The sequence below is a fragment of the Mesoplodon densirostris genome, chromosome 14 (genome assembly GCF_025265405.1).
Source record: "Mesoplodon densirostris isolate mMesDen1 chromosome 14, mMesDen1 primary haplotype, whole genome shotgun sequence".
Classification (NCBI taxonomy): domain Eukaryota; kingdom Metazoa; phylum Chordata; class Mammalia; order Artiodactyla; family Ziphiidae; genus Mesoplodon; species Mesoplodon densirostris.
Genome location: NC_082674.1, coordinates 89252685 through 89277189, shown reverse-complemented (window position 1 = coordinate 89277189; position 24505 = coordinate 89252685). Strand labels below are relative to the sequence as shown.

General features: G+C 52.9%; 3 protein-coding genes across 7 annotated transcripts; 2 read left to right on the top strand and 1 right to left on the bottom strand.

The window, feature by feature from the left end:
* Positions 1-390: 390 nt before the first annotated feature.
* Positions 391-17891, top strand: LOXL3 (lysyl oxidase like 3). 2 transcript variants are annotated; one of them, XM_060117865.1, is made up of 15 exons: positions 391-491; positions 1876-2200; positions 3917-4080; positions 4739-4953; positions 12182-12241; positions 14454-14670; positions 14890-15070; positions 15205-15359; positions 15590-15757; positions 15883-16045; positions 16290-16533; positions 16626-16741; positions 16822-16958; positions 17066-17177; positions 17339-17891. In XM_060117865.1, exons 2-15 carry the CDS (start codon positions 1888-1890, stop codon positions 17410-17412), a joined length of 2319 nt encoding a protein of 772 aa, XP_059973848.1. In that variant the 5' UTR covers positions 391-491; positions 1876-1887; the 3' UTR covers positions 17413-17891. The 2 variants fall into 2 exon arrangements, with proteins under 2 accessions (XP_059973848.1, XP_059973849.1); XM_060117866.1 differs by lacking the exon at positions 12182-12241.
* On the bottom strand, positions 17829-21273 carry HTRA2 (HtrA serine peptidase 2). Its single transcript, XM_060117871.1, has 8 exons — positions 20520-21273; positions 20195-20399; positions 19911-20105; positions 19641-19673; positions 19304-19409; positions 19091-19160; positions 18310-18405; positions 17829-18202 (listed from the first exon to the last, which is right to left on the bottom strand). The coding sequence occupies exons 1-8, from the start codon at positions 21023-21025 to the stop codon at positions 18037-18039; spliced, it is 1377 nt and encodes a 458-aa protein (XP_059973854.1). The 5' UTR covers positions 21026-21273; the 3' UTR covers positions 17829-18036.
* On the top strand, positions 21241-24329 carry AUP1 (AUP1 lipid droplet regulating VLDL assembly factor). Of its 4 annotated transcripts, XM_060117870.1 has the most exons (12): positions 21285-21450; positions 21532-21669; positions 21749-21899; positions 22100-22284; positions 22544-22616; positions 22708-22781; positions 23010-23076; positions 23172-23274; positions 23409-23528; positions 23645-23760; positions 23948-24066; positions 24152-24329. In XM_060117870.1, exons 1-12 carry the CDS (start codon positions 21401-21403, stop codon positions 24186-24188), a joined length of 1233 nt encoding a protein of 410 aa, XP_059973853.1. In that variant the 5' UTR covers positions 21285-21400; the 3' UTR covers positions 24189-24329. The 4 variants fall into 4 exon arrangements, with proteins under 4 accessions (XP_059973851.1, XP_059973850.1, XP_059973853.1 ...); XM_060117867.1 differs by having other exon boundaries at positions 21248-21450; positions 21532-21899; XM_060117869.1 differs by lacking the exon at positions 24152-24329 and having other exon boundaries at positions 21299-21450; positions 23886-23973.
* Positions 24330-24505: the final 176 nt, after the last annotated feature.

Below are 24505 nucleotides of genomic sequence, written 5' to 3'. Positions count from 1 at the left end.
CCCCCTGCTCGGCCGGAGTTGGGCTATTTAAGATCCGCGGAGCAGGGGACGTGGGGGAAGGGCTAGGGACTGAAGACTTTCCGGAGCTCGGAGCCGAGTCGCTGCAGGGGACGCAGCCCGGGACGGTCTGCGGCCCCGTGGCCTCTTCTGTGTCCAGCTCTCTGGCCGCAACTACCCTGCTCCCAACCCGCGAGAAAAGAAAGTTTTATTAAGCAGGCTGGGAGGCGGGGAGGGGGGCGGGAGGGGGGTGGAGCGGCGACTGCGGCCTGCTGCAAAGAGGAGGGGAGGAGGAGAGGAGGGAACTGGCCTGGGAGGGGTCGTGGGAGGAGGCGGAGTGTGGGAGGGCTCAAGGGGACGTGGGAGGAACGAAAGGGGTGGGGGAGAAGGGGGGGGCAGTCTCCCCTGGACAAGCACTTTTTTTGTAAGTCCTAGGACTGAACTCCAGGACCAGGACTCTTCTCCCAGCCGCTGCGGCCCCCGCTCAGCGACAGGTAGGGGGAGTCACGCTGCCCGTGGGAGGAAGGAGAGTTGTGGATGGAGGATGGTGGAGGGGCCTGGGAAAAGGGGTGAATGTGGGATAGAGTCAAAGGGAAGTCAGGCTACTGAGGGCTTTATTATTGTCAAAGAAGAGTGAAACACAAGAAGAGTGGAGAAATGAAGCAGATATGGGGGGGTTGGGGCTGCAGGGTGTTCCAAATAGGGCAGCCGGGAGGGCCCTAAGGCTGGGGGTTCCTCTGTGAGGCCCTCTCCCTGGGTCCCCAGGCCAAAATGTCCCCAAACAAAGCTGCCCTGTTGGGTTGTTTGAGTTGGGGGAAGCATGTAGGGGGGGTGAGGGGGGAGCTCGCTGTAGAGGGGCTGTTCTCCGCCCCAGACAGAGGGAAGGCCTTGGCGGAGAAGCCGATTGGTCTCCGCTTGCCCGGGACAGAGATGGCGGTGTTGGCAGGAGGCTTGGAAAACCTCACCCCATCCCCCCCCCCCACCTTGAGGCCCGGCCCTCCTGGGCCCCTTGACCCTGCAGGGCATGTAGGATGTGCAAGAGTTCTCCAGGGCATTCTGGTTCTCTGCCTTCTCTGCCTGGAATCTGCCCAGAGAGGACTCTCGGCTTGGCTCCCGTCCAGGGGCCCCGAGATCCGAGGGTCTCCTAAGCCCCTCCTTGCCTGCCTCTCTCCACAGTCAGTAGCCATCTGTCCTCTGTCTGACTGGCTGGACAGGATCCTCTGGGTCCCTCCTGCCTCTGCTCCTTGGCCCTTGTCAGTTCCCCTCCTCCTCACCTACTGCCTGCCTTTCTCAGTTGCCCCCCAGTTCTGTGCGCCAGGCTCTCTCCGGATCCCTCTCTATCCATCCTCAACATTGTCTCTCTCTCTACTGTCTCTGTTTGGTCCCCTTTCATTCCCCCCGTCTCCCTTCCTCTCACATTCTCTCTGTCTGGGTCTCCCTCTCCGTGTCTCTTGCTCAGTCTCTTCCTCTTTATCTGGACCATTCTCCGATCCTGGTCTCGAATCTCTGTCTTTTGATCACTGGGTCGGGTATGGAGGTGATGACCGCAGAACTGGGGACAGGACATTGTGAGACATAACAACTAATAGTGAGAGTTTCATTCTTCACAAAAGGGAGGGAGAGCCTCTCTCTCCCTCCCCCGCCCCCCAGTCTGGGTCTCTCGGTCTGTGTGCCTCTTTGACTCTGTGTTTCTGCTCTTATTTAGCATGTGTCCCTTTCTCACTGTCTCTCTTAGTCCGTGGGTCCCTCTCTTTCTCTCGCGCTGTCTCTCGTCTCTGGTCTTAACCAGTGTCTCTTTTCCTCTCGTGACCTCACTCTCAGACCTGGGCCTGGCTCAGTTTCAGCTTCTCTCACATATTCTCTCTCTGGGGCACCCAGGCCTTCCTTGCCATGCGACCTGTCGGTGTCTGGCAGTGGAGCCTGTGGGGGCTGCTGCTGTGCCTGCTGTGCAGCTCGTGCCTGGGATCTCCATCCCCATCCACGGCCCCTGAGAAGAGGGCTGGGAGCCAGGGGCTACGGTTCCGGCTGGCCGGCTTCCCCAGGAAGCCCTTCGAGGGCCGCGTGGAGATCCAGCGGGCTGGCGAATGGGGCACCATCTGCGATGACGACTTCACACTGCAGGCTGCCCATGTCCTATGCCGGGAGCTGGGCTTCACAGAGGCCACAGGCTGGACCCACAGTGCCAAATACGGCCCTGGAACAGGTGAGCAATGCTCCAGGCACAGCCTAGGTATTGCCAAAGTGCAACCTAAATGTAGGGAGAGGGAACACCAGGATGGCACAGCCATAGGGACACAGAATACCAAGAAAAGCCGGTGTCAAGTACACCCATGGGGGACAAACCAACCAGCAGTCACTTCTCAGAGCTGTGTGAACTTAGGCTGGTCAGTGCCTTCTCTGAGCCTCAGATGCCCCATGTGCAAAATGACGAGGTGAACTCTAAGTTCCTTTCTGCTGCAAAAGTATGATTCTACAAAGCCACGTGCAAAGCCAGCCCTGACACAGGTGAGCCCTGTATGATGAAAGAACAGCTGGTTTCGTGGGAAGCTGAGAGCAGGTAAATGATGTCTGCATGTCCCAAAGCCAGAAGGAATCACAGATACTGCAGCCAACAAAATCAGACTATAGACCAGAGCTGAAACCAACAAGCTGGAACTTACCAAAGACAAGTATAAACTCTAGGACAAGTATGAATGTGGGTAGTAGGGGATTAGGAACAATTCTGAGACCTGGGGGCGCTTACACTGTATGAGCTCATAGTGAGACGGATAGACAGAAACTGGGGCAGTCTGCAGCTAATCCCCCAGTTTCCACTAGCTAGATCACTTCTGGAATGAAGTGTCACTTTAGATGCCACATTTCCAGAGAGAAAATGGAAGTACTGGGAATTCCCTGGTGGTCCAGGATTAGGACTCCGCACTTCCACTGCCAAGGGTGCAGGTTCAATCCCTGGTCAGGGAACTAAGATCCTAAAAATGGAAGTACATTCAGAGGAGAGCTGGCCAGATGTGAAAGATTGGAAGCCAAGTTTCAAGGAATAGCTGAAGAAACCAGGGATATTTGGTATGAAAGGAAAAAGCTTTGGATAACACTTACATGATGGTTGTCTTCAAATGTGAGGACAGTCATTTGGCTGAGGGATTTTTCTGGATGGCATCAAAGGACTGAATCAGACCTGGAGCGGGGGAAGTCATAAAAGAGTCTCAAGGACTTTGTGAGGGTTCCAACAGCCTGCTGGGGCAGGAGGTAGGTATCCCAGCAGAAGCCGGGTAAGTCCTGTCAGGATATGCTTGAGGGGTCCCTGCACATTAGCTGGGACCAACCTTTGAGGGGCCACCCAATTCTGAGAGAAAGTCGGTGATATTCATTTCAGTTTGGTCCAGGCAGAGAGAAGAACGCAGGGCAACGTGGCAACGCAGATGGGGTGCACATGGGAAAATGTAAGGCTGAATTTCCAAATCTCACAAATGGCTCAAATCCCTAAGCCCCCATGTATTGGCTGTGGTCTTACTCAAGTTACTTAACTTCTCTGAACTCCAGTTTCTTTATACAAAATGGTGATAATACCTTCTGGCAGCTCTGTTCTAAGGATGCTCACATACGTACATACCTTGGCAGATTGCCTCACGTACAGTAGGTACTTGGTTAATTGTAGCTGTCATTGGATGGGTAAGGACTGATCAGAACTTCAGTGTTGACCCTTGGTTTTTTTATTCGCCCTACCAAATTCTTGGGTATCCCCAGATCACTATCAACCCTCCACCACCCCTATGCTCCCTTTCCTATTCCTTTCCGGGGTCCCCTGTCCCTTCCCCACCCATTACCTTACCAGGTATGAGGCTTCCACGCTCATTCTCACCAACATCCCCATACTACCTCTCCAAGCCCCTCTGTCGCCTTATCTCCCGCTCCTCCACAGGCCGCATCTGGCTGGACAACCTGAGCTGCAGTGGGACTGAGCGGAGTGTGACTGAATGTGCCTCCCGGGGCTGGGGGAACAGTGACTGTACCCACGATGAGGATGCCGGGGTCATCTGCAAGGACGAGCGCCTCCCCGGCTTCTCGGATTCCAATGTCATTGAGGTCTGTAGTTCAGAAACACACACACACACACACACACACACACACACACACACCCAGGGTGGCGAGACACAGAGGGCTGTGGAGTGGTTATATGCACAGATACTAGAAGGTAGAGGATGCCATATGCCCAAGGGGGTAACTTGGGTTGCTGGGGGACTTGTGGGGGGGGCACAAAATGATAGGGCTCCGAGACACTGTATAGTCCAGGCTTGTTTTTGCGTTAGCATTCAGGTTGCTAAGCCTGGCATGAGCCTCTCCAGCTTCACCCCTGGTCCTCAGGGCACTGTGCTCCCCTCACCTCACATGTTCCTCCTCTCCTGGGACGTCTCCCTTCTTACTTTCTCCTCCTCCTTCAATGCCACTTCCTCTGTGAAGCGCTCCCTCAGGCTCCAGGCAGAGTTAGATGCTCCCTCCCCAGCTCCTTCTGGACCCTTAGTCATTTCTCAGAGCGTAGCATGTCCTTGCACTCCGGTGGCTGTAGGAGAGTCAACACACCCACACACCCCAGTCAGTACCTCGTGGAGCGCAGTCCGGCCTCTCAGCCCCGTCTCGCCCTTGGGTTTACAGCAAGCACACTCAGTCAGGGTTCCTTGAGGGTGGCCGGACATCTGGAAGGTGTCACTGGGATTCCTTCCTCTACTTGTGGTCCCATCCCCAGGTAGAGCATCACCTGCAAGTGGAAGAGGTACGACTTCGACCAGCCGTTGGGCGGGGCAGGCGGCCCCTGCCCGTGACCGAGGGACTGGTCGAAGTCAGGCTTCCAGGCGGCTGGTCGCAAGTGTGTGACAAAGGATGGAGCGCCCACAACAGCCACGTGGTCTGCGGGATGCTGGGCTTCCCTAGCGAAAAGAGGGTCAACGTGGCCTTCTACAGGTGAAGGGACGAGGGCGCTTGTTAGGAATGGTGTTGCGAGACCCCCGAGGGGGCTGGGGCCCGGGGGAAATGTGCAGGCCTCCGCTGAACGGGAGAGTTGAGAAAGCTTGCGGGACCATGAAGCGGTCCCCGAGGCGAGGCTGCCACGGGACCGGCGAGGCTGAGCGGCGGCTGTGGCGTCGGTGCCCGTGACGCCATCGGTCGGCAGGCGAGCGCCGGGTCTCGCGAGGCCATGCCCAGCGGCCCGCAGGCCCGCGGGCCGTGGCGGTTACGGTGCCGGCGCTGGCGCGGCCCAGGAGCCCGCGGGTCCGAGTTAGGGGATGGGGGGCGCGGCCATGCCCTGCAGAGGCGGAACCGGGGCGGGGCCGGACGCCGGGAGTCTGACGGTGACAGGCCCGGAGCATCCCCGGGGCGGCGGGTCCCCGCCAGAGCGCCAATCCCTGAAGGCCGGAGGGCGCCGGGAGAGGCTGGGCCCCTCCCTGGGTCCCGGCGGCCCACGAGGTGTCTGTGAGCGCGCGAGCCCTCAGGGCTCCTAGGCAAGTTTTCCCGAATATGCTTCGGCCCAGAAGCCCGGCCCGCTTCACCTGCTCTGGAGCCCTGGTGTACGCGCCGGCCTCTGGGAAACGGATCACGCTGGTGACCGGCTCTGTGCTTAACAGCGTCTCGCTTCCCTGGAGCATCTAATTTGGCATTTTGAGAAATTTAGAAAGCTCTCTGTAATTTAAATGATTGTTTTCTTCATCTCTTCCTTAGATCAGTTTTGCAGGAAGACCTCTTAACATCTGGGTGACCTTCCACTGGGCACACTACTTCAGATGTGGTCTGATCAGGGCAGGGTACAGCAGCAATGCTCACTTTTAATTAAAGCATGTGTAGATCTTGCACTGCCTTTCTGCTGAGGCCGCGTCCCACTGCTCATATCGACCCTGTAATCACCTAAATGGGGTCTTCCCTCATCCTTGATAGAGCAGCTAAATCTGTTGAGTTTACCCTATTAGTTTATACATCATTTAAAAACCATTGAAAAGCCATGATGATCCCATGAGATTATCTTGAATCTTGACATTATTTTCCACTTGTCATCCCTCCCTGCCTCCTCTGTTCAACAGATATGAAAGCTATACTGCCTGACTCCATCAAAGTGACTGTTAAAATTGTTGAAACCTTTAAAACCAAAGTCGAATTCTTCTTATGAATCCTCCAGCAGATTTACGTCAAACCTTTAATCATTAGTTGTAACATGTTTTTTCAGCCAATTGGGAACAAACTGAACACTACAATGATGTAGCCAACATTATACCATCTTATCTATAATGAAATCATGGGAGATTTTATTAGTCTTTGCTAAAATCCAGCTATACTATGTTCACAGCCATTCTGCAGCCTTCCAATTTAGTAATCTTACCAAGAAAGGAAATCATGGTGGTTTGACTGAGCTAATTTTTACTGAAATCCTTTTAGATTTCTAAGGATCACCATATTTTTTCCTCAGTGTTCACAAACTTTCTATTTAATAACTTATTCTAGGATATTAATTATCTGTAGATTGAGGAATTCTCTTCCTTCTTTTCAAAAACCAGTACCTTATCCAACCTCCAGTCTTTTCCATACTTGCTCAAATTTTCTTTGCCTTGGCTCTGAGACACATCTTTCAGCCCCAAGGAGTATACTTTATCTGGCATAGAGACTCATACGGTTTAAAACGTCTGTGTGCTGTGCTCCTTTGTTATTATCTACCTTGGGGCTATATTTCTTTCCCTGTGCTTGTTCTTTACCTTTCCTAATCCAAGCACCAGGTTCTGAAAGATCAGTACGATTTAAATAGCAGGTATTTCAGGTGAAGAGGGTAGCATGAACAAAAGTGTAGAGAGTCATTCATTCAACATTTATTTAATGAGTGCCTACTGTGTGCCAGGGACTGTTGTAGATACTAGGGATTCAATAATGAACAAAACAGACAAAAATCCCTGATCTCATGGACTAGGGAAGAACCAGAAAACAAGTAAAATTACAAAATGTCAGGATGTCAAAGGGCATAATAGATAAAAATAAAGCAGGGAAAGGGTTAGGAAGTGGGACTGGGATTGCAGTTTTAAATAGGTCAGAGGAGGCATCATTTGAGAAAATATTTAAAGGAGGCGAAGGCACAAGCTATGCAAAAATCTAGATGAGCATCTCCAGGAAGAGGCATCATAAATGAGAAGATCCTGGGGAGTGTGGTGGTGTGTATCATGATGTGGGGGATGGGGGAATCTTGTCATGCTCCGGGAGACCCCTGGGGCTGGAGCTGAGTGAACAAGGGAGAAAATGATAGGACATGTGATGCAGGAGGAGATAGGGAAAGAATGGGGAGCCAGATCATGTAGGGCCATTTGAGAGTCTTTGGTTTCTACTCTGTGTGAGATAAGGTTTTGGGCAGAGGTGTGACATCTGACTTCCACTTTTTATGTATTCTTTGGGCTGCTTTGTTAAGAATTGACTGTAAGGGATGTGGCAGAATCAAGCGTCAGGGAGATAAGGCCAAGATAAGGCAAAGTGCAAAGAGGGGACTACCCTGGCAGTCCAGTGGTTAAGACTCCATGCTCCCAACGCAGGGGGTACGGGTTCGATCCCTGGTCAGGAAACTAAGATCCCGCGTGCTGCATGGCGTGGTGCGGCGTGGCCAAAAAAAAAAAAAAAAAAAAAAAAAAATGCAAACAGGGAGGTGAGGTAGAAAGAAAAGCAGGTGAGTGTGGAGGCCTAGAAGCCAAGTAAAGTGCTTCAAGGAAGAGTGATCAAGTGTGTCAGTGCTGCTGATGGGTCTAAAAACATGAGGACTGAGAAATGAATACTGGATTTAGCAACATGGAAGTTATTGCTGACCCCGACAAAGATGAAAATGAATAGGATATTTTGAAGGACAGTTGACAAGAGTAGAAAATTTATACTGAGAAATAGTGGAAGATCCGAATGGATAGAGTACGGCTAGAAAATGGAACACTCTTAATGCCAGATGGGAGAGTTTCACCTTCATCTTATGGAAAATTAAAAAATAAAAGTACTTGTACGGGACAGTGATAAAATAAGGCCAATGATTTTAAAAGTTTGATAGTAGTGAATTGGAAGAGGAAGTTCTGGATGCAGTAAGATTAGTCAGGAGTTATAAAAATGAAGCTGATTAGGAGGATGACAACGAGGAGAGAGGGGAATGAATAGATGTAGGATGACTGATAGAATAGAGAAAATAAGAGAATAACTAAAATGATACTGAAGCTGCTCAAGAGACGGATGGTATCCATCAGGCATCTCTGGGCTTCCAGTTAATATGAACTAACTTTAGACGTGGGCCATCCCGGGGAATTTTGAGGCCCAGGAATTGTCCCCACGTATATACAGCCTCAAGTAAGTTTCGGAAATCAGGAATATTTGTGTACATATTGGGATCTCTTACTGAGTCTGGGATATGAAGGCTGGCGAAGGAAATATACTTAGTACAGTGGTCATTCTTAGTGGGGAAAGAGATTACAGGGGTCTGTGATTAGAATATGGTATAGATACTCCTTCACAGGTCAAGTCGGACAGAGGGAGAATCCTCGTAGGTAATGCAGTTATAAAGGCTAGGCAAGATAGTTATAAACAACTCTACCTTCCTTAGAGAAAGAAGATGCATCAGCTAGCTTTTAAAGGAAGTCAGTAAGATTTAGAGAATAAGAAAATCAGAATGTGATATATTTATCATTTTTAAACTTGGTTTGGTAGTTCTACTCTAGAACATGTGAAAGTTGTAGGATTTTAGAAGAGGAAAACAAGGTACAGATAACTGAACCCTTTACTGCTCTTTTTCAGGCAAAGAAGTTGAGGTTCTAAGAGCTTAAGTGCTGTTTAAGAAGTCACTCTTCTAGTTCATTTCAGTTTGATAGATATTTATTGAACTCCTGCTATTTGCCAAGAACTGGGAAAGGTGCTCAGAATACAGAGGTGGTGAGAGAGTTAGTTAGGCACCAAATCATAGAAGACCTTATAGGCTATGTTAAGGGTTTGGATCTTTATGATAAAAGTAATGGGAAATCATTGAAGTTTTTTAATGGGGAGGGCTGTGAGAGGACATGATCAGGTTTGTGACTCCGAGAGATTACTTTTGACCGCATTTCTGAGAATGGTTTAGAGAAGAGCAAGAGCCAATGGATTAGAGAGTTGTTTAGGACAGAATACTGACAGGACTTGGTTACGGATTGACTTTGGGAGCCAAAGAAAAGAGAAGAGTCAAGGTTGACTCCTAGGTTTCCGGCGTAGATTTTGCTGGAAGAATTATATTTATTTTTTAGACCCACATTAAATGTTAGATAACTTTGAGATATCTAAGTAGGAACATCAAGAAGGCAATGGAATATACAAGATTAGGTGTGAGCGAGAACATATAAAGAGAGGATGTGGAGTCAGAAGAATGCCTTGGAGCATTATTATCTTAATGCCTTAGAGCTCTAAAAATTTAAATGACTATATAGAGGAGGAGCCTGCGAAGAAGACCAAGAGCGAGCAACCAGAATTAGGACTCAAACGAGGCCAGTAGTGTTGTGACAGCCAAGGAGGGAAAGAGAGAACAGCAGTGTCAGATGCTACCAAGAGTCAATGGGATGAAGACTAAAAAAGAAGAAAACAAAATCGTCTGGATTTGTTATCGCAGAGTGATGGGTGGGGAAAACCAGAAAGGGGTGGGTTAAGGAGTGGGTGGGAGGAAAGATGGTGAGTGTTGACAACCACTGAAAAGCTTTTCTACAAAGAGGGAGAAGGATGTGGGGTGGAGGCTGTGTGTGTGTGTGTGTGTGAGAGAGAGAGAGAGAGAGAGAGGGAGGGAGCTGAACATGTTGAAAAGGATTCGATTGGGAAGGAGAGGTTATGAGCAACTTCTCAATTGAGAAGGAGAGAAAGGAACGAGGGAAAGGAATTCAGAAACGTTTGGGGGCGGGGGGCCTTGGAGAAGAGAGACAGTTGGAATGAGAAAAGGATGTGCAGATGCAGGTAGCTTTTTATGTTTGATGGTTGAAGGAACAAATGATAGGGAAAACAAGCACATTTGTGAATGAAGAAATATCAATCAAGACAAATACCAGTACTGGTCCTAAACAAGTACCAGGTCCTTCATGTAACCTGTATTTGCCTTATAATGTATATTATTATATATACCATATAACAGATAATATAAAGACCTTATATAGTCCTTAAATAACTTAGAGAAGAAGTACTTCTAAATTTCTAGGTAATACTACATTTTTCTGAACACAACGCTGGAGATCAGAATGATCTCTCTGGGTTACTGGTGAAAGAAAGTGCCAAGTATATTTCATTTCAGACATGTTTGAGAAAAACACATCTGGAGGAAAAGTTTCACACTATACATATATGATGAAAGGTTCTAAACTCTTAGTAGCGTCTCAGGAAAGGGACCCGAGAGTTATTGTAGACTCTTTGCTAGGAATGTTGGACATATTGAACGTTTTGGCAAAAAGACCAACTAAGTACATCCTCAGTAAGAAGCCAGGGCAGGAGGTACCAAGCAGATTCAGCCCTGTTAAAATCTATTTATTAAAATCCTAGCACATCTGCACATAGTATACCACATCCAAAGATGACTCCTCCAGAGAAACAGCAGAGCAGGAACATGTTCAAAGAGATGATAACTAACAGGATAACAGGGAATTCCATAAATTTTGTAAGGACAGACAAGACCTGCATTCATTATACGTAGTTGGACAGGACAAAGGGGGCAAAGTGAAAGTCTTTGAAATCAAAGGGAGAATGAGTGGAGAAACAGACCATGCATTAGACTTAAAGCAACTTCTTGAAGAATAAAATAGGTCAAATATTTAGGCCAATCAAGAAGAAATAAGGTTTTAGAACTTAATCCCTGGAAGTAAGTTTGGGAAATGAGCTCAGTTTGTGAATGACTAAAGCATATGGGATTTAACTAAAGCAGGAAGGGTTCTGTCATCCTAAGCAGCCTGGCCTCATGCTCCCCAGTCAGACCGTTAATGTCCCTTACTATATCCAGTCTTGGTCCTTGGTCCTGGTTCACTGGCCTCAGGCCTAGACATGCCAGAAGCCAGAGAGCATCCAAGAAAAAAATCCATAGCCTCTCTAGGTGTGACCAGGCCAGTTCTCTCTCCTTGCCTAGTCACTCTGGCAATCCTAACAATCTAACACCCTTCTACTTACACCCGTTCCCCTAGCCCTCCCCCCAGGTTTAGATCAGCCCTAATATCAACCCAAGAGTCCTTATTCCCTGTCTGCCTTAACCTAATTTCTGTGGGTCCTGGTATAGGGTCTTTATCAGCCCCGAGTCCATGTCCTTCACTGCTGCTCACCTGTCTGGTTATGTGCTCATGAGGCCAAACAGCTGTGAAGGGTTGAACTTTGGAGGTACCTGATGTTATATGATCCTGCCACCAGGAGCCCTCTAACTGTTGGAAAAGGAATCTTGCCCCGGGTCCCAGTTGCACTAGCTTTTCCCACTTAGTTCTAGACTGATCCTCACTCTGCTGTTGTCTTATCCTCGCAGAAAGTTGAGGAAGCGAGCGGCCAAAGCCTCGGCCCAACGCTCCAAGCCCCTTGGAAGGTAATGGGGCAAGAGCCCCGGGACCTCCTGCTCATCCCTGTGACCCCAGGAGGTGGATGGATGGAAGGCAGCCTATCCATGTCCATCCCAGAACCCAAGCTGATGAATCAGGGATACGCCTGGAAAATGGCCATTGCAGCGGGGAGGGGAGGGGAGGCAGGCATGGGGATGGGCAAGCTTTGATCTTAGGAAGCACAAGGAGGAGATAGTGCAGGAATGGCTGAGGAAACGCCTCTGCATCTTTGTACCTCCCCCAGATAGCTTGGACTCCAACCTCAGGCTCCTGCATGCTTCCTCCCCTGCCCCAACTCCTAACCTCCCTTGATTCATCTGCGTTCCCATTCTCTCTTCCCCCTTTCCCATTCCTCTTATCTCCTCTCCCCTCACCACCTGGGTTGACATAACTAGTTTTCTCATAACGGTTGCTGAATCCAGAGAGCAGCATGTATTCCAAAAGTAGTTCAGTGGTACGTGCAGCAGTATATGTGGAGAACCTGACTGCCTTTGCTTTGCCCCTCCCCGTGCTCTGCATGAGGGGTCCTTCCTAGAAACAGAAAATCATCATCATCATCATCCTTTACTCCTCCCTGGCAACGTACCTGACCACTACCTCCACTAACTTCTTTCTTTTTTCAGACCAATCATCAAGCTTAAAGCCAAACCCAAACCCCGAGTGGGCAGGGGGCCCATCAAGAGGTAAATAAAGTTCAGGCTAAGTGCAGAGGAGAGGGGGTGCCGCGTGACGAGGCAGGGGCGTCGGGCTGTGGTCAGGAAGGGGTCCGAGAGAAGCCTCCACCGAGAGGTGGACGAGCAGCAGCAACTGTTACAAGCCACCTTCCAGATGAGTCACCGAGACGTAAAGTAAGACTGGCCCTTATGCGGTTCTCTGAGGAATTACGCTTGTCACGGGATTTTTGAAAATCTCAGTGGAAGTTCACCCACGGACCACCCTTGTTCCACATGCGTATTTGCCTTCCCCCAGCAGGTTTCGGTAGACGCTCGGGCACTCCTGTCCTTCAGATGCCACGCTTGCCTCGCCCCCAGGGAGTTAAGTTTGCCTGAGGGATCCATGTTCCCATACTACCTTTATTTAATTGTTAAAAGTAAGTGCTACCAGCTTAGAAGTGAGACTGAGGATCCCCTCTGGAAACTTTATCAGGGATGGAGTCACATGAAAGTCCTGATCTCTGGCCCAGTTTACACAGTTAGGCTCCCAGTTCCATCATTTTCCTCCTGGGTTCCTTCAGGACCCCAGGGAACGGAACGCTTCCAATCCCAGTGATTGTGTCTCACTTGGTTTCTAAAGGCAGTTTGTGCATGAACAGTCTCTCTGATCGCTCCTCCGGCAGTAGTTGAGGTATAGAGAATTCATCCCTTTCTATTGTCTCCTCTCCTCACAGCATTTCGAGATCACCCAGTGGGCCCTGGTACCCCTCATTCCCCAGCTCCTCCCTCTGGCGCCTTCAAAGGGGCTTGGAATTTGGGGGTGTTCTCGTAGTGCCCTTCCAGCTTAGGGTCATCTTGCCCAACATGGCCATACTCTGGCCTTCCCTGACCCCCACATTAAAATGCACACTGGTGTTTTTATTTTGTTAGTTATGGGGGAAAAAGGAGGAGAGAGTTTAGAAGAGAGATGTCTTTTTCCTCTGATGGCCTTGTTGACTTTTATTTTCAGCCAGACAGGACTTTGGGAGAACACCTGGTCTCTTTGAATCTACTTATCTTCAGCTCGCAAAGGTATTCTGTAAAGTCTCCAGGCTTCCTTTGTCTGATTTGTTTATAACTTGTCCATCTCTCTGTGTCTTCCCAGCCAATGGCTTCAAATCGTCATATTCCTTCCTTCCTCTGACATCAAGTAATGGAGCACATTACTGCAACAATTCACGGCCAAACCAGCCTCACAGGCCCACTCCACCAGCACCAGGCCTCATCTGGTTCCTTTCCTCTCTGGGTTCAAACCAGCTGTTCTGGGAAGAAAGTACTTCTCTCATCACATGGCTCACTGCCGTATCTCATTCCGTTGGTGTCAATAAGCAGGTCTCCTCATTCTCTCTAGCAACTCTCTGCTGTGTTTCCAAGTTTTAACATCTCTAATTTAGTCCCATTTTCCCACTTGAGTGGCTATGGAACATTCTTTCTGTTTCATTTAAACTGCAGAAGCAGGGACTACCTCATTAAAGACTCATACAGTTCAGCTCAGGTCTGGGGATGTCTTCACCCTTCTGTGGTTCATATTCACTCTCCTTCTGTGGTCACATGGCCCCTCTTTGTCTGTCTTGCACTTGTACATCTTCGTTCCTGTATATACCAGCTCCAGTCTTTTCTGTGTTCACCATCTGTCTGTTCTTGCGTAACTGCCCGTCATCCTCTGGCCTGGAGACCCCTCTGGCCTCTAAGAAGCCACGTAGAGCCAAGACGTACTCACTCCTTTGCATCCTGACTCATTTAGTTATTTCAGTCACAACGTAACAGGAGGATCTGCTCACTCTGGCTATTGAGGCTTCCTGTTTGTGTCAGCTGCCCCCTCCTCCCCATCTCTTGCGGCTGGGCAGTCCCGGCTTCCTATTGTCTTTGCACAGTGGCATCAGCCTCAGCCTCCGTTAGGGCCAGCACCCTGAAACCGTACAGAACAGGGTTTCTGTCAGGCAAGTCAAGACGAGCCTTCCTTCCCATAGGCTTCTTCTGCTGCAGAAGGTCCCCAAGGACCAGCCCCTGTCCAGGTAATCTAGGCTCTTTCAGCCTAGACACTCGCCATTCCCTTTGTCTCTCTGTCTCTGTGTTTTTGCAGAGAAGAAGGGAAGGAGAGGGGCTAACGCGGCCGTGGGTGGAGGCACGGATGGGGGGAGGGGTGTGGGCAAAGGGGCAGGAGCACTGCTTTACCCGACTGCCCCCACTCCTGTCCCCCCAGGCTGCTGGCCCAGCGGCAGCAACACTCCTTTGGTCTGCATGGGGTGGCGTGCGTGGGCACGGAGGCCCACCTCTCTCTCTGCTCCTTGGAGTTCTATCGTGCCAATGACACCACCAGGTGCCCTGGGGGGGCCCCCGCGGTGGTGAGCTGTGTGCCAAGCCCTCTCTACGCAGCGTCCAGTGGCCAGAAGAAGCAACAGTCGAAGCCTCAGGGGGAGGTGTGTGAGACAGTGACTATGTCCTTCCCCACCCCAGGCGGAGAAGCCCCTAGCCTGGCCACCCCCTGATTAAGCACAGCCTCGACGTTTGAGGCCAGAGAGGAACCTCCTACCTCCCATGCTCCCTCCCACCAGAATCTCATTCATCTCCCAGGTCTACTCAGCCCTCTCTGCGCTGATGTTTCCATTCACGGCTGGGCACCTCTCTCTCCTTTACAGGCCCGAGTGCGATTAAAGGGTGGAGCCCACCCAGGAGAGGGCCGGGTAGAAGTCCTGAAGGCTGGCACGTGGGGCACAGTCTGTGACCGCAAGTGGGACCTGCAGGCAGCCAGCGTGGTGTGTCGGGAGCTGGGCTTCGGGAGTGCTCGAGAGGCTCTGAGCGGTGCCCGCATGGGGCAGGGTGAGGGGGGTGCAGGTGGGAGGGAGAGGGAAGGAGGAGGTGCACACTCCTGGGGGAGGGTACATTCCTTAGGAAGGAGACCCCTGGACAGATAAGGAAGTTAGGACCTCCTGATCTCTGCCCTCTGACCTTAGGCATGGGTGCCATCCACTTGAGTGAAGTTCGATGCTCTGGCCGGGAGCCCTCCCTCTGGAAGTGCCCCCACAGGAACATCACAGCTGAGGACTGCTCCCATAGCCAGGATGCTGGGGTCCGATGCAACCTGCCCTACACTGGGGTGGAGACCAAGGTCAGGAATTTCCACCTTGATTCAGGTATCTCACATCCTATCCAGTTCTGGTCATGATCTGCCGTCTGATGCCCACTGCCCCATGCCCCTGCCATCCTGCAGCTCCCACCTGATGCCACCACTTGCTAGCCCTTTAAGTGCCTCTGAATCACCATTCAGCCCTAGGCCTGCCAGACTCCCACTACTCCACCCCCAGAAGCTTCCCCAGAACTTCCGTTGTGTCACTACAGATCCGACTCAGTGGGGGCCGCAGCCGACATGAAGGGCGAGTCGAGGTGCAAACAGGAGGACCTGGGTCCCCTCGCTGGGGCCTCATCTGCGGGGATGACTGGGGGACACTGGAGGCCATGGTTGCCTGCAGGCAACTCGGACTGGGCTATGCCAACCATGGCCTGCAGGTGAGTGGGAAGGAGAGGAACCAAGGCTGTTGCCTCCGAAGGCTGTGTTTAGGGCAGAGGACCGTCAGCCCCTTGGCCTGGGAGGCTGGACGGTGCCCTCACCAAACACCTCTGTATGTCCCCAGGAGACCTGGTACTGGGACTCAGGGAATGTAACAGAGGTGGTGATGAGTGGAGTGCACTGCACAGGGACTGAGCTGTCCCTGGACCAATGTGCTCATCATGGCACCCATGTCGCCTGCAAGAGGACAGGAAGCCACTTCACTGCTGGAGTCATTTGTTCTGAGAGTGAGTGAAGGGTCTGGTGACTCAAGCCAGGGGAGGGAGGCTCTGGGCCACCCCTTTGCAGGGAGAGAGAGGGCTGCGGTCTGGAGGGGTCCGCCTTCCCTGCGGAAAACCCGTCTCACCTGACTTTCTGGGGGTGGGGGGAAGGGGATGCGGGGCGGGGGGTGGGGCTGAGAACGGACGCACTCCCGTCTGTCCCTGCCCCTCAGCAGCGAGTTCTAACCCCCTCCTTCCCTCCTTGGTGCAGCCGCGTCAGACCTGCTGCTGCACTCGGCACTGGTGCAGGAGACCGCGTACATTGAGGACAGGCCCCTGCACATGCTGTACTGCGCTGCCGAAGAGAACTGCCTGGCCAGCTCGGCCCGCTCAGCCAACTGGCCTTACGGCCACCGGCGTCTGCTCCGATTCTCCTCCCAGATCCACAACCTGGGACGCGCTGACTTCAGGCCCAAGGCTGGGCGCCACTCCTGGGTGTGGCATGAGTGTCATGGGTGAGAGGGTCAAGTAGAAGGGCAAGGCCACTGGGGACGGGGCAAGCCTGCTGTGGGCAGGGAAGGCAACAGGGGTCCCCTTGTCCCCACAGGCATTATCACAGTATGGACATCTTCACTCACTATGATATCCTGACCCCCAACGGCACCAAGGTGGCTGAGGGCCACAAAGCTAGTTTCTGTCTAGAAGACACCGAGTGTCAGGAGGGTGAGTTGGGGCCTAGAGTAGACGACAGTTTCCTCATCCCCACAGCCTTGCCTCACACTGACATGTGCTCCTCTCTTCAGATGTCTCCAAGAGGTATGAGTGTGCCAACTTCGGAGAGCAGGGCATTACTGTGGGCTGCTGGGACCTCTACCGGCATGACATCGACTGCCAGTGGATCGACGTCACAGATGTGAAGCCAGGAAACTACATTCTGCAGGTGCTGGGATCTAAGATTTCCAGCTATTGAGTGGGAGGAGTGCTTACTAAAGACACATGTGGATTTGAGGACTGCAGCTGGTTAAGCTGGCATTTTCCCACTCACAGGTGGTCATCAACCCCAATTTTGAAGTAGCAGAAAGTGACTTCACCAACAATGCAATGAAATGTAACTGCAAATATGATGGACATCGCATCTGGGTGCACAACTGCCACATTGGTATTTGGTGGGAAGAGAAGGCAGAAAGACTGGGGGACGGGAGGGAAGGGCCTCCATTCTCGTCTCCCTATAGGTTGTTTCTATGTCTTCCCACCCACTTCTACCCACCCGTCCCCACAACGGGTCTATCTTCCTGCCCAAACCACCTGTTCACCTTGCAGGTGATGCCTTCAGTGAAGAGGCCAACAGGAGGTTCGAACGCTACCCTGGCCAGACCAGCAACCAGATCATCTAAGGTGCCACCACCCTCCTCTGCAGACCACAACTGGCCCCCAATGGCAGGGGTCTGAGGCTGCCATTACCTCAGGAGCTTACCAAGGAATCCTTGACGTCAGCAGGCCCACAGCGCTCATCCACTGTGCACTGTGGGTGTAGAACTGTCAAGCAGAAGTTACTGCCCTCCTGACGCCAGCTGTCTGGATCTGTGGCCAGGCATGGGGAATTTTGCTCCCAGGCCCAGCACGAAACTAAGCACGCCACCAAGAGGCGCACCTGATTGCCCGCCCAGAAAAACAGACAGCAACAGCTCGTTTTCTTGAATAGGGAGGTCAGAATGGTCAACTCCAGTATCTCCTCTCAGTTCAGGGAGATACGGCTTTACCTCTAGCCTTTTTGTGGGGGCGAAAGAGCAGTGCGCCACCCTTCCCCTCGTTTTTGAGTATAACATGTTGCTAGGTGTAATTTTATTTTATATAAAAAGTGTTTTTGTGATTCCTCAGGGCCCAGGGATTGGTGCTGGTAGTTGGAGGGACCTGCCCCCAACTGGTTCATTTGATCCTCCACCCAGGTGCCATGAGAACCCAAGCCAGGAAAGCAAGGTAGAAATCAGAGCAGGAGCCTCCTACTCTTGCTGATCCATTCATTCTGTGACTTCAGGGGTCACATATAAGGTCAATGTTTCCGGTCCCCGCCGGATCCGCACTGCCAGCTGGGATTGGGTTCGAACGGCTTCATAGATATCTTCAGCACTTTGTACCAGCCGCTCCCCAATGGCCAAGATCACATCACCAGGCCGTAGACCAGCCCTATGGCAAAAAGTGGACGGAGAGATAAAGGAGGGAAGAGATGGCCCAGTTCAAGGGCACATAAACACCTCACCCGTCTCCACCTCCCAGTGCAGTCTCTCCCTCACCGGTGTGCAGGGGAGTCCAGGATGACTTTATGGATGAGCACACCATGCTGAACGTCAGGAAAGCCTGGTTCTCGAAGCTGCAGTTCTGCAAGGATGCTGCAAGGACACAGATCCCTTTGGTAACCACACCACGGCACGCTCCCCAGTCTGGGCTCGCCTCAAATCTCCCATCCACACACTGATAAGTTACGGATCGGGCACGCACTGGATCCTCTTGAGACAAAAACAATCACTTTCTGCCTTCTAGCAGTTAGGAAGTGAGACATGTATATAAAAGGTAACTAATTCCAAATGACACAGTACTAAATCAATAGCACTAATGTCATTCTAAAATCCTAAGAGAAGCTATAAGGAGGTGGTCTAACTTTAGCTGAACCTAGAAGGATCGGTCCGATATTCCTATAAAATGAGAACAACATAAACAAAAACATGGGATTAGGAAATCAGGTTGGACGGAACAGAATATACTCATAGGGAAGCCATGTCTGGAAGGTTGAGTTGAAGACATGGAAAATGGCCCCTAAACACCAGGCTAATGGATTGGAGGTTGTAAATCAAAGCAATTAACAGGATGAAATCAATCAGGTGGGAGGTATGCAAAGTGGAGTGGGGTGAGAAGATCAAGATAAGGAGAGGACAGCTCTTCTGATAGTTCCAAGTATGAGGCAACTCAGATAAAGACAGAATTGAGAATGAAGCTCAACAGAAGTGCCAGGTGTGAAGTGAAGTGCCAGGTGCCCATCACTGGTTACACTGATGGCCCCACCCCTATAGCTCATACCTGGGAGTCAGGGTTAGCATCATCACTCCGATGTAGCGGCGCTGGGACCCACTGCTTCCAAACCAGGAATCTGTGACAGAGGGACAAATGAGCCCCACCCAACTCCATCCTTCCTTCCCCCTCCTGCTCCTCCTAACAGACCCCTCTCCAACAAGCCCCCACCTCCACCCCCCACTAGTTAAAGGAAACCCTTTACCCCCAAGCCAGGCTTACTCTTCTTTTCTCCACGATGCAGAAACTCTCGAAGGCGATCAGCAGGGATGGCAAAGGAGATTCCAGCTGTGACCTTCATGGTATTCACCCCAATCACCTCCCCATCCTGTTGGGACACAGCCCACTATTCTCTAGCCCAGACAAATAGTAGGAGACGGGGGTACCTGAGCGAGAGTAGCAGGGACTGTTGGGGAGTCGGGGAGATCTGGTTGGATTCCAGGAGACAGCCAGCAAGAAACTGCTCAGAAACTTGACCAAACATCACTGAATTAGGGAAAACCCACCCCTTCCCACACTGACCTGGGGCAGGGATTCTCGGAAAGGATGTCCCACTCACCAGGTTAACCAGGGGACCGCCAGAGTTTCCAAACTGCAGGACAAGGAGAAAATATGGAAGAGATCCAGGGACTCTATGCCTGGGGGCAAAACCAGGATGGAGGCACTTTCTCCAAATTCTCTCCTTTACCAGCCCATGGAGTGGGCACGGTTTTTGCCACCCAACCTCTGTGTACAGGCGAATCCACCATCTATCACGGTTGGTTCTTGCACCACACACCTCTACCCCTCCCCCAACCTAGTCTGTCATTTCTCTCGTGTCAGGACGCACATCAATAGCTGCATCAGTCTGGATGTATTCCACATTGGTTTGGGGAAGGCCCAGGTCTCTGGCTGGACGCTGCGCAGAGCTGACAATGCCGGATGTGATCGTGTTCTGCAGTGCAAAGGGACTTCCCATGGCAACAACAAACTCCCCTTGCCGGACATCGGCTGAACGTCCCAGGGGCAGCGTGGGGAGAGGCTCCTAAGGGAGAATGGGTACAAGAGACCTGTCAGCTGGAGATGTAAGCAAATTCAGAGCCCCAACCAGACATGGCCTGCCCAGACCCCCACCTTGGTCTGAATCCTCAGCGTGGCGATATCTGCCACGGGGTCCACAGCTGTGACCACGGCCTCATACGTATCGCCGCTAGGCAGCCTGACACGGACTCGGCGCCGATCAGCCACCACATGAGCGTTGGTAACGATGAGCCCGTCGGCAGCCACCACGAATCCTGAGCCATTCGAGATAGGGACTTCGCGGCCCGAAAAAGGGTGCCTGGGATGAGGGGGGGGGGGTGGGGGGTGGGGAAGCACGGATGTGAGGAGGCTCGGACCCCTCCTTCTCGCCCGCCCTCTACCCGCGGCTGCGGTTTCTCCGGGTCTACCCCACCGTTACCGGCCCAAGATCTCGATATAAACCACGGCAGGGGCCGTCTTCTCCACCACGTCCGCGATGAAGTTGTACTGGCTCCGGGGAGAGGGAGGCGGCGAGCCAACGACCGAGGCGAGGACGGCCGGGGGACCCCGACCCCCGCCCCACAACAACAAGAGCACTGCCCCCCCAGCGCCCAGCGCCACCGCCAGCCACACGCGCGGACGGGTTCCAGGGGTCCCTGAGTCTTCCCGGATCCGGGGATCTGGGGTCCCCTGGATCAGCCGTGCTCGGGGATCCGAAGTCCCCGACGTCAGATATGTTCGTGGTTCAGGGACTCCCACAGACAACCGGGCCCCGAGACTGGGGGTCCCATAAGTCACTCGGGCCCGAGGGTCAGGAGTTCCTGACGTCAGCAAGGCCCGGAGGTCAGGGGTCAACAGGGGTCCCTTTCCCCAGCGACCCCCCCCCAAAGCCCGCCATCCCCGGAGGCTCCAGACTGCACCCTGCCCCGCCCTCAGTGCAGCCATCAGCTCCGCCTCGGAAGCCTCGTCGCCCGCCCTGCACAGAGGAGGCGCCCTGGACGCGAGCGGGCGGACAGCGGGACGCGGAGCACGCCGGTACCTGAAGTCTCCAGAAGCGCACGCCGGAACCAGGGATTCCGGAAGGCCGACTCCGCCCCCGCCCCGCGAATGCCGGGAATTGTGGTCCCAGTGGGACGCGAGTTATGAGGTGGCCTAAGGGCCCGCGAGGCATGCTGGGACCGCTAGCCCTTCCGGGGCGCCTCAGGATTTCGGGTCCCGGCACCCTGGGCGGATGCCCGAAGACTCCGCCTTCCCAAGAGCCCCTGCGGCGGGGTGCGAAGATGGCGGCGGCGGCGGCCCGGCACCCCTAAAGCGGCGGCAATGGAGCCTCCCCCGTCGCCGGGGCCGGAGCGGCTCTTTGATTCGCACCGGTAAGAGCCCCGGAGGGAAGAGACCGGCTCCCGCGACCACTTGGCCTTCGGCACCCGATCACCCCGCCTCTCGCCCCCCAGGCTCCCGGGTGACGGCTTCCTGCTTCTCGCGCTGCTGCTCTACGCTCCAGTCGGGTTCTGCCTCCTCGTCCTGCGCGTCTTTCTTGGGATCCACGTCTTCCTGGTCAGCTGCGCGCTGCCAGACAGCGTCCTTCGCAGGTTCCGACCCGGGCGCTCGGGGAGGGTCGGGGCTGGGCCTGGCCGGAGGCCGCGCAGTCACCACTGCTGGCGTTCCCAGGTTCGTGGTGCGGACCATGTGTGCAGTGCTGGGGCTCGTGGCCCGGCAGGAGGACTCCGGACTCCGAGATCACCGCGTCAGGGTCCTCATTTCCAACCACGTGACACCTTTCGACCACAACATAGTCAACCTGCTCACCAGCTGTAGCACCGTGAGTTAGGGACGAAGCCGAGAGTGCCACGGGGCGGTTCCCTGGGGCCCAGCTCAAGGCTCCCCTCTCCATGTCCGGGTTTCCTTTGGGGACCACAAGATACTGACCCTTACCTCTGACCCCGCTGTTCTACCCATTTGTCAGTTTTTCTCATTTCCCAACATTCTTTTCTTCTTGCTTTCTCTCCTTCCCATTCCCAGCCTCTACTCAATAGTCCCCCCAGCTTTGTGTGCTGGTCTCGGGGCTTCATGGAGATGGATGGGCGGGGGGAGTTGGTGGAGTCACTCAAGAGATTCTGTGCTTCAACGAGGCTTCCCCCCACCCCTCTGCTGCTATTCCCCGAGGAAGAGGCCACCAATGGCCGGGAGGGGCTCCTGCGCTTCAGGTGGGTGAGCACAGTTATCTGTCTCCAACTGTGTAGGTGGTCAGGCCTGGGAGCCCTTGGGTTTTCACAGCCTTTTCCAGCCCTGCCCCCTCCCTTCCTAGTTCATTTACTTTCTGTCCACTTTTAGTTCTTTCCCCTGAATCCCTTTATTCCCCATAGTTCTACTTGTACAGTTTGACAGTTACCCATTTTTAAGTCGGGTATGAGCTGCTGACTGGGTTGGCTGGGATCCCATCCTACTATCTCTTCCCTCTTCTAGTTCCTGGCCATTTTCTATCCAGGATGTGGTACAGCCTCTTACCCTGCGAGTCCAGAGACCTCTAGTTTCTGTGGTGAGTGTGTTCAACAGGGAAGCTCTGGGTTTGGAGGGGGAGTTTCCCACTCCTGGCCCTGGCTTAGACCTCACTCATGCCCTCCCCTCAGACGGTGTCAGACGCCTCCTGGGTCTCAGAACTGCTGTGGTCACTTTTCGTCCCTTTCACGGTGTATCAAGTAAGGTATTAACTGTCCTTACTTTTTGGTGGCTGGGAGAAACTCGTCTCAAGGTCAAGGAAGTAGCTGCCTCTGCCCTGTCCATTTGCAGATCTTTTAATATCAAGGTCCTACCGCAGAGGCAATATAAAGTATTTACTATCTCCCCTATCCTCACCACCACTGTTCCAGGAAAAGAGGTATCAGAGTGGAGAGTGGGTGCCCCCAACACGGTCCTGGGTTGTCTTTTGCAGGTGGCTTCGTCCTGTTCATCGACAGCTGGGGGAGGGGAGTGAGGAGTTCTCCCTCCGTGTACAACAGGTGGTAGGGGACACAGGCAGGGTGGAGGTGGGTCCTTTCCTTATGGGGAAGGAGAGGAAGGCTTAAGAAACTTCCAATCTTCCAATTCTCCCTAGCTGGTGGCCAAAGAGTTGGGCCAGACAGGGACACAACTCACTCCAGCAGACAAAGCAGAGCACATGAAGCGACAGAGACACCCCAGATTGCGCCCCCAGTCAGGTGTGTGGTCCCTGGACACGACGCTTTTTAGCTTCGTTTCCGCCTGTTGTGCTTTCTTCCGTAACGCCTGTACTAGCCAGCCTCTCCGTCCTCCTAGTTCTCCACTCACCTTATTTCGGGTTTCTTTTTTGCAGCCCAGCCTTCCTTCCCTCCCTCCCCTGGCCCTCCTCCTGATGTGCAGTTGGCAACTCTGGCTCAGAGAGTGAAGGAGGTTTTACCCCATGTGCCACTGGGTGTCATCCAGAGAGACCTGGGTATGAGAAAGGGTAGCCTCACGGAAGGAGACAGGCACAGCGAGGGAGAGTGGGTGGCGAAGGGAGAAGGTGAACAGGGAAGCACACTCTCCTGTCCTCTCTTCCCTCCTGCCCAGCCAGGACTGGCTGTGTAGACTTGACCATCACGAATCTGCTTGAGGGAGCTGTAACTTTCATGCCTGAAGACATCACTGAGAGGACCCAGGCCCTTCCCACAGCCTCCACGCCCAAGGTGAGACCCAGGAAATGGGCAGGTCCGAGACTTGGGGTGGGATGGGACAGTCTGCATATCCCCTGTCCCTGACGTCTGTTTTTTTGATCCTGAGACCCTAGCGCAGTGCCTCTCTCGCAAAGTAGGCATTCGATGCGTGTTTAATGATGATGACTTCGCAAGCCCTCTGACATTGTGATCACCTCAGTTCCCCAGCTCTGGCCCGGCGACCCCTCAGCCCACAGCCCTAACATTTGCCAAGTCCTCCTGGGCCCGGCAGGAGAGTCTGCAGGAGCGCAAGCAGGCGCTGTATGAATACGCAAGAAGGTGAGGGGCTTAGAGAACAGCGGGTAGGGAGGGGCAGATTGTATACGGCAAAACCCATGCAATGTCTTCTCCTTACGTCCCACAGGAGATTCACAGAGAGGCAGGCCCGGGAGGCTGACTGAGTACAGGATGGCACCCAGAGCCGCAGGACGGAGACTGGGGGCAGCCCTCACCCAACTCACAACAGGCCGGATGGGTGGGTGGTAAAAAGGGAGGGATGGGGCTCCCCCCAATATCACATTAAATTCAGGGTTTTCACTCAAGGTCTCTGTTGCCTCTCTGGGTCTCAGAAGCCCCATAGCAAGTTCCTTTTCCCTTGGTTGTAGGGATCAGGGATGAGGGCTTCCTTGTGGGTTTGTGGGGGTCAGAATGGAGCTGTCTGCAGTCACCTCCTCATGTCAAGAGATGCGTGATATTAAGGAAATGTAACAGCTGAAGG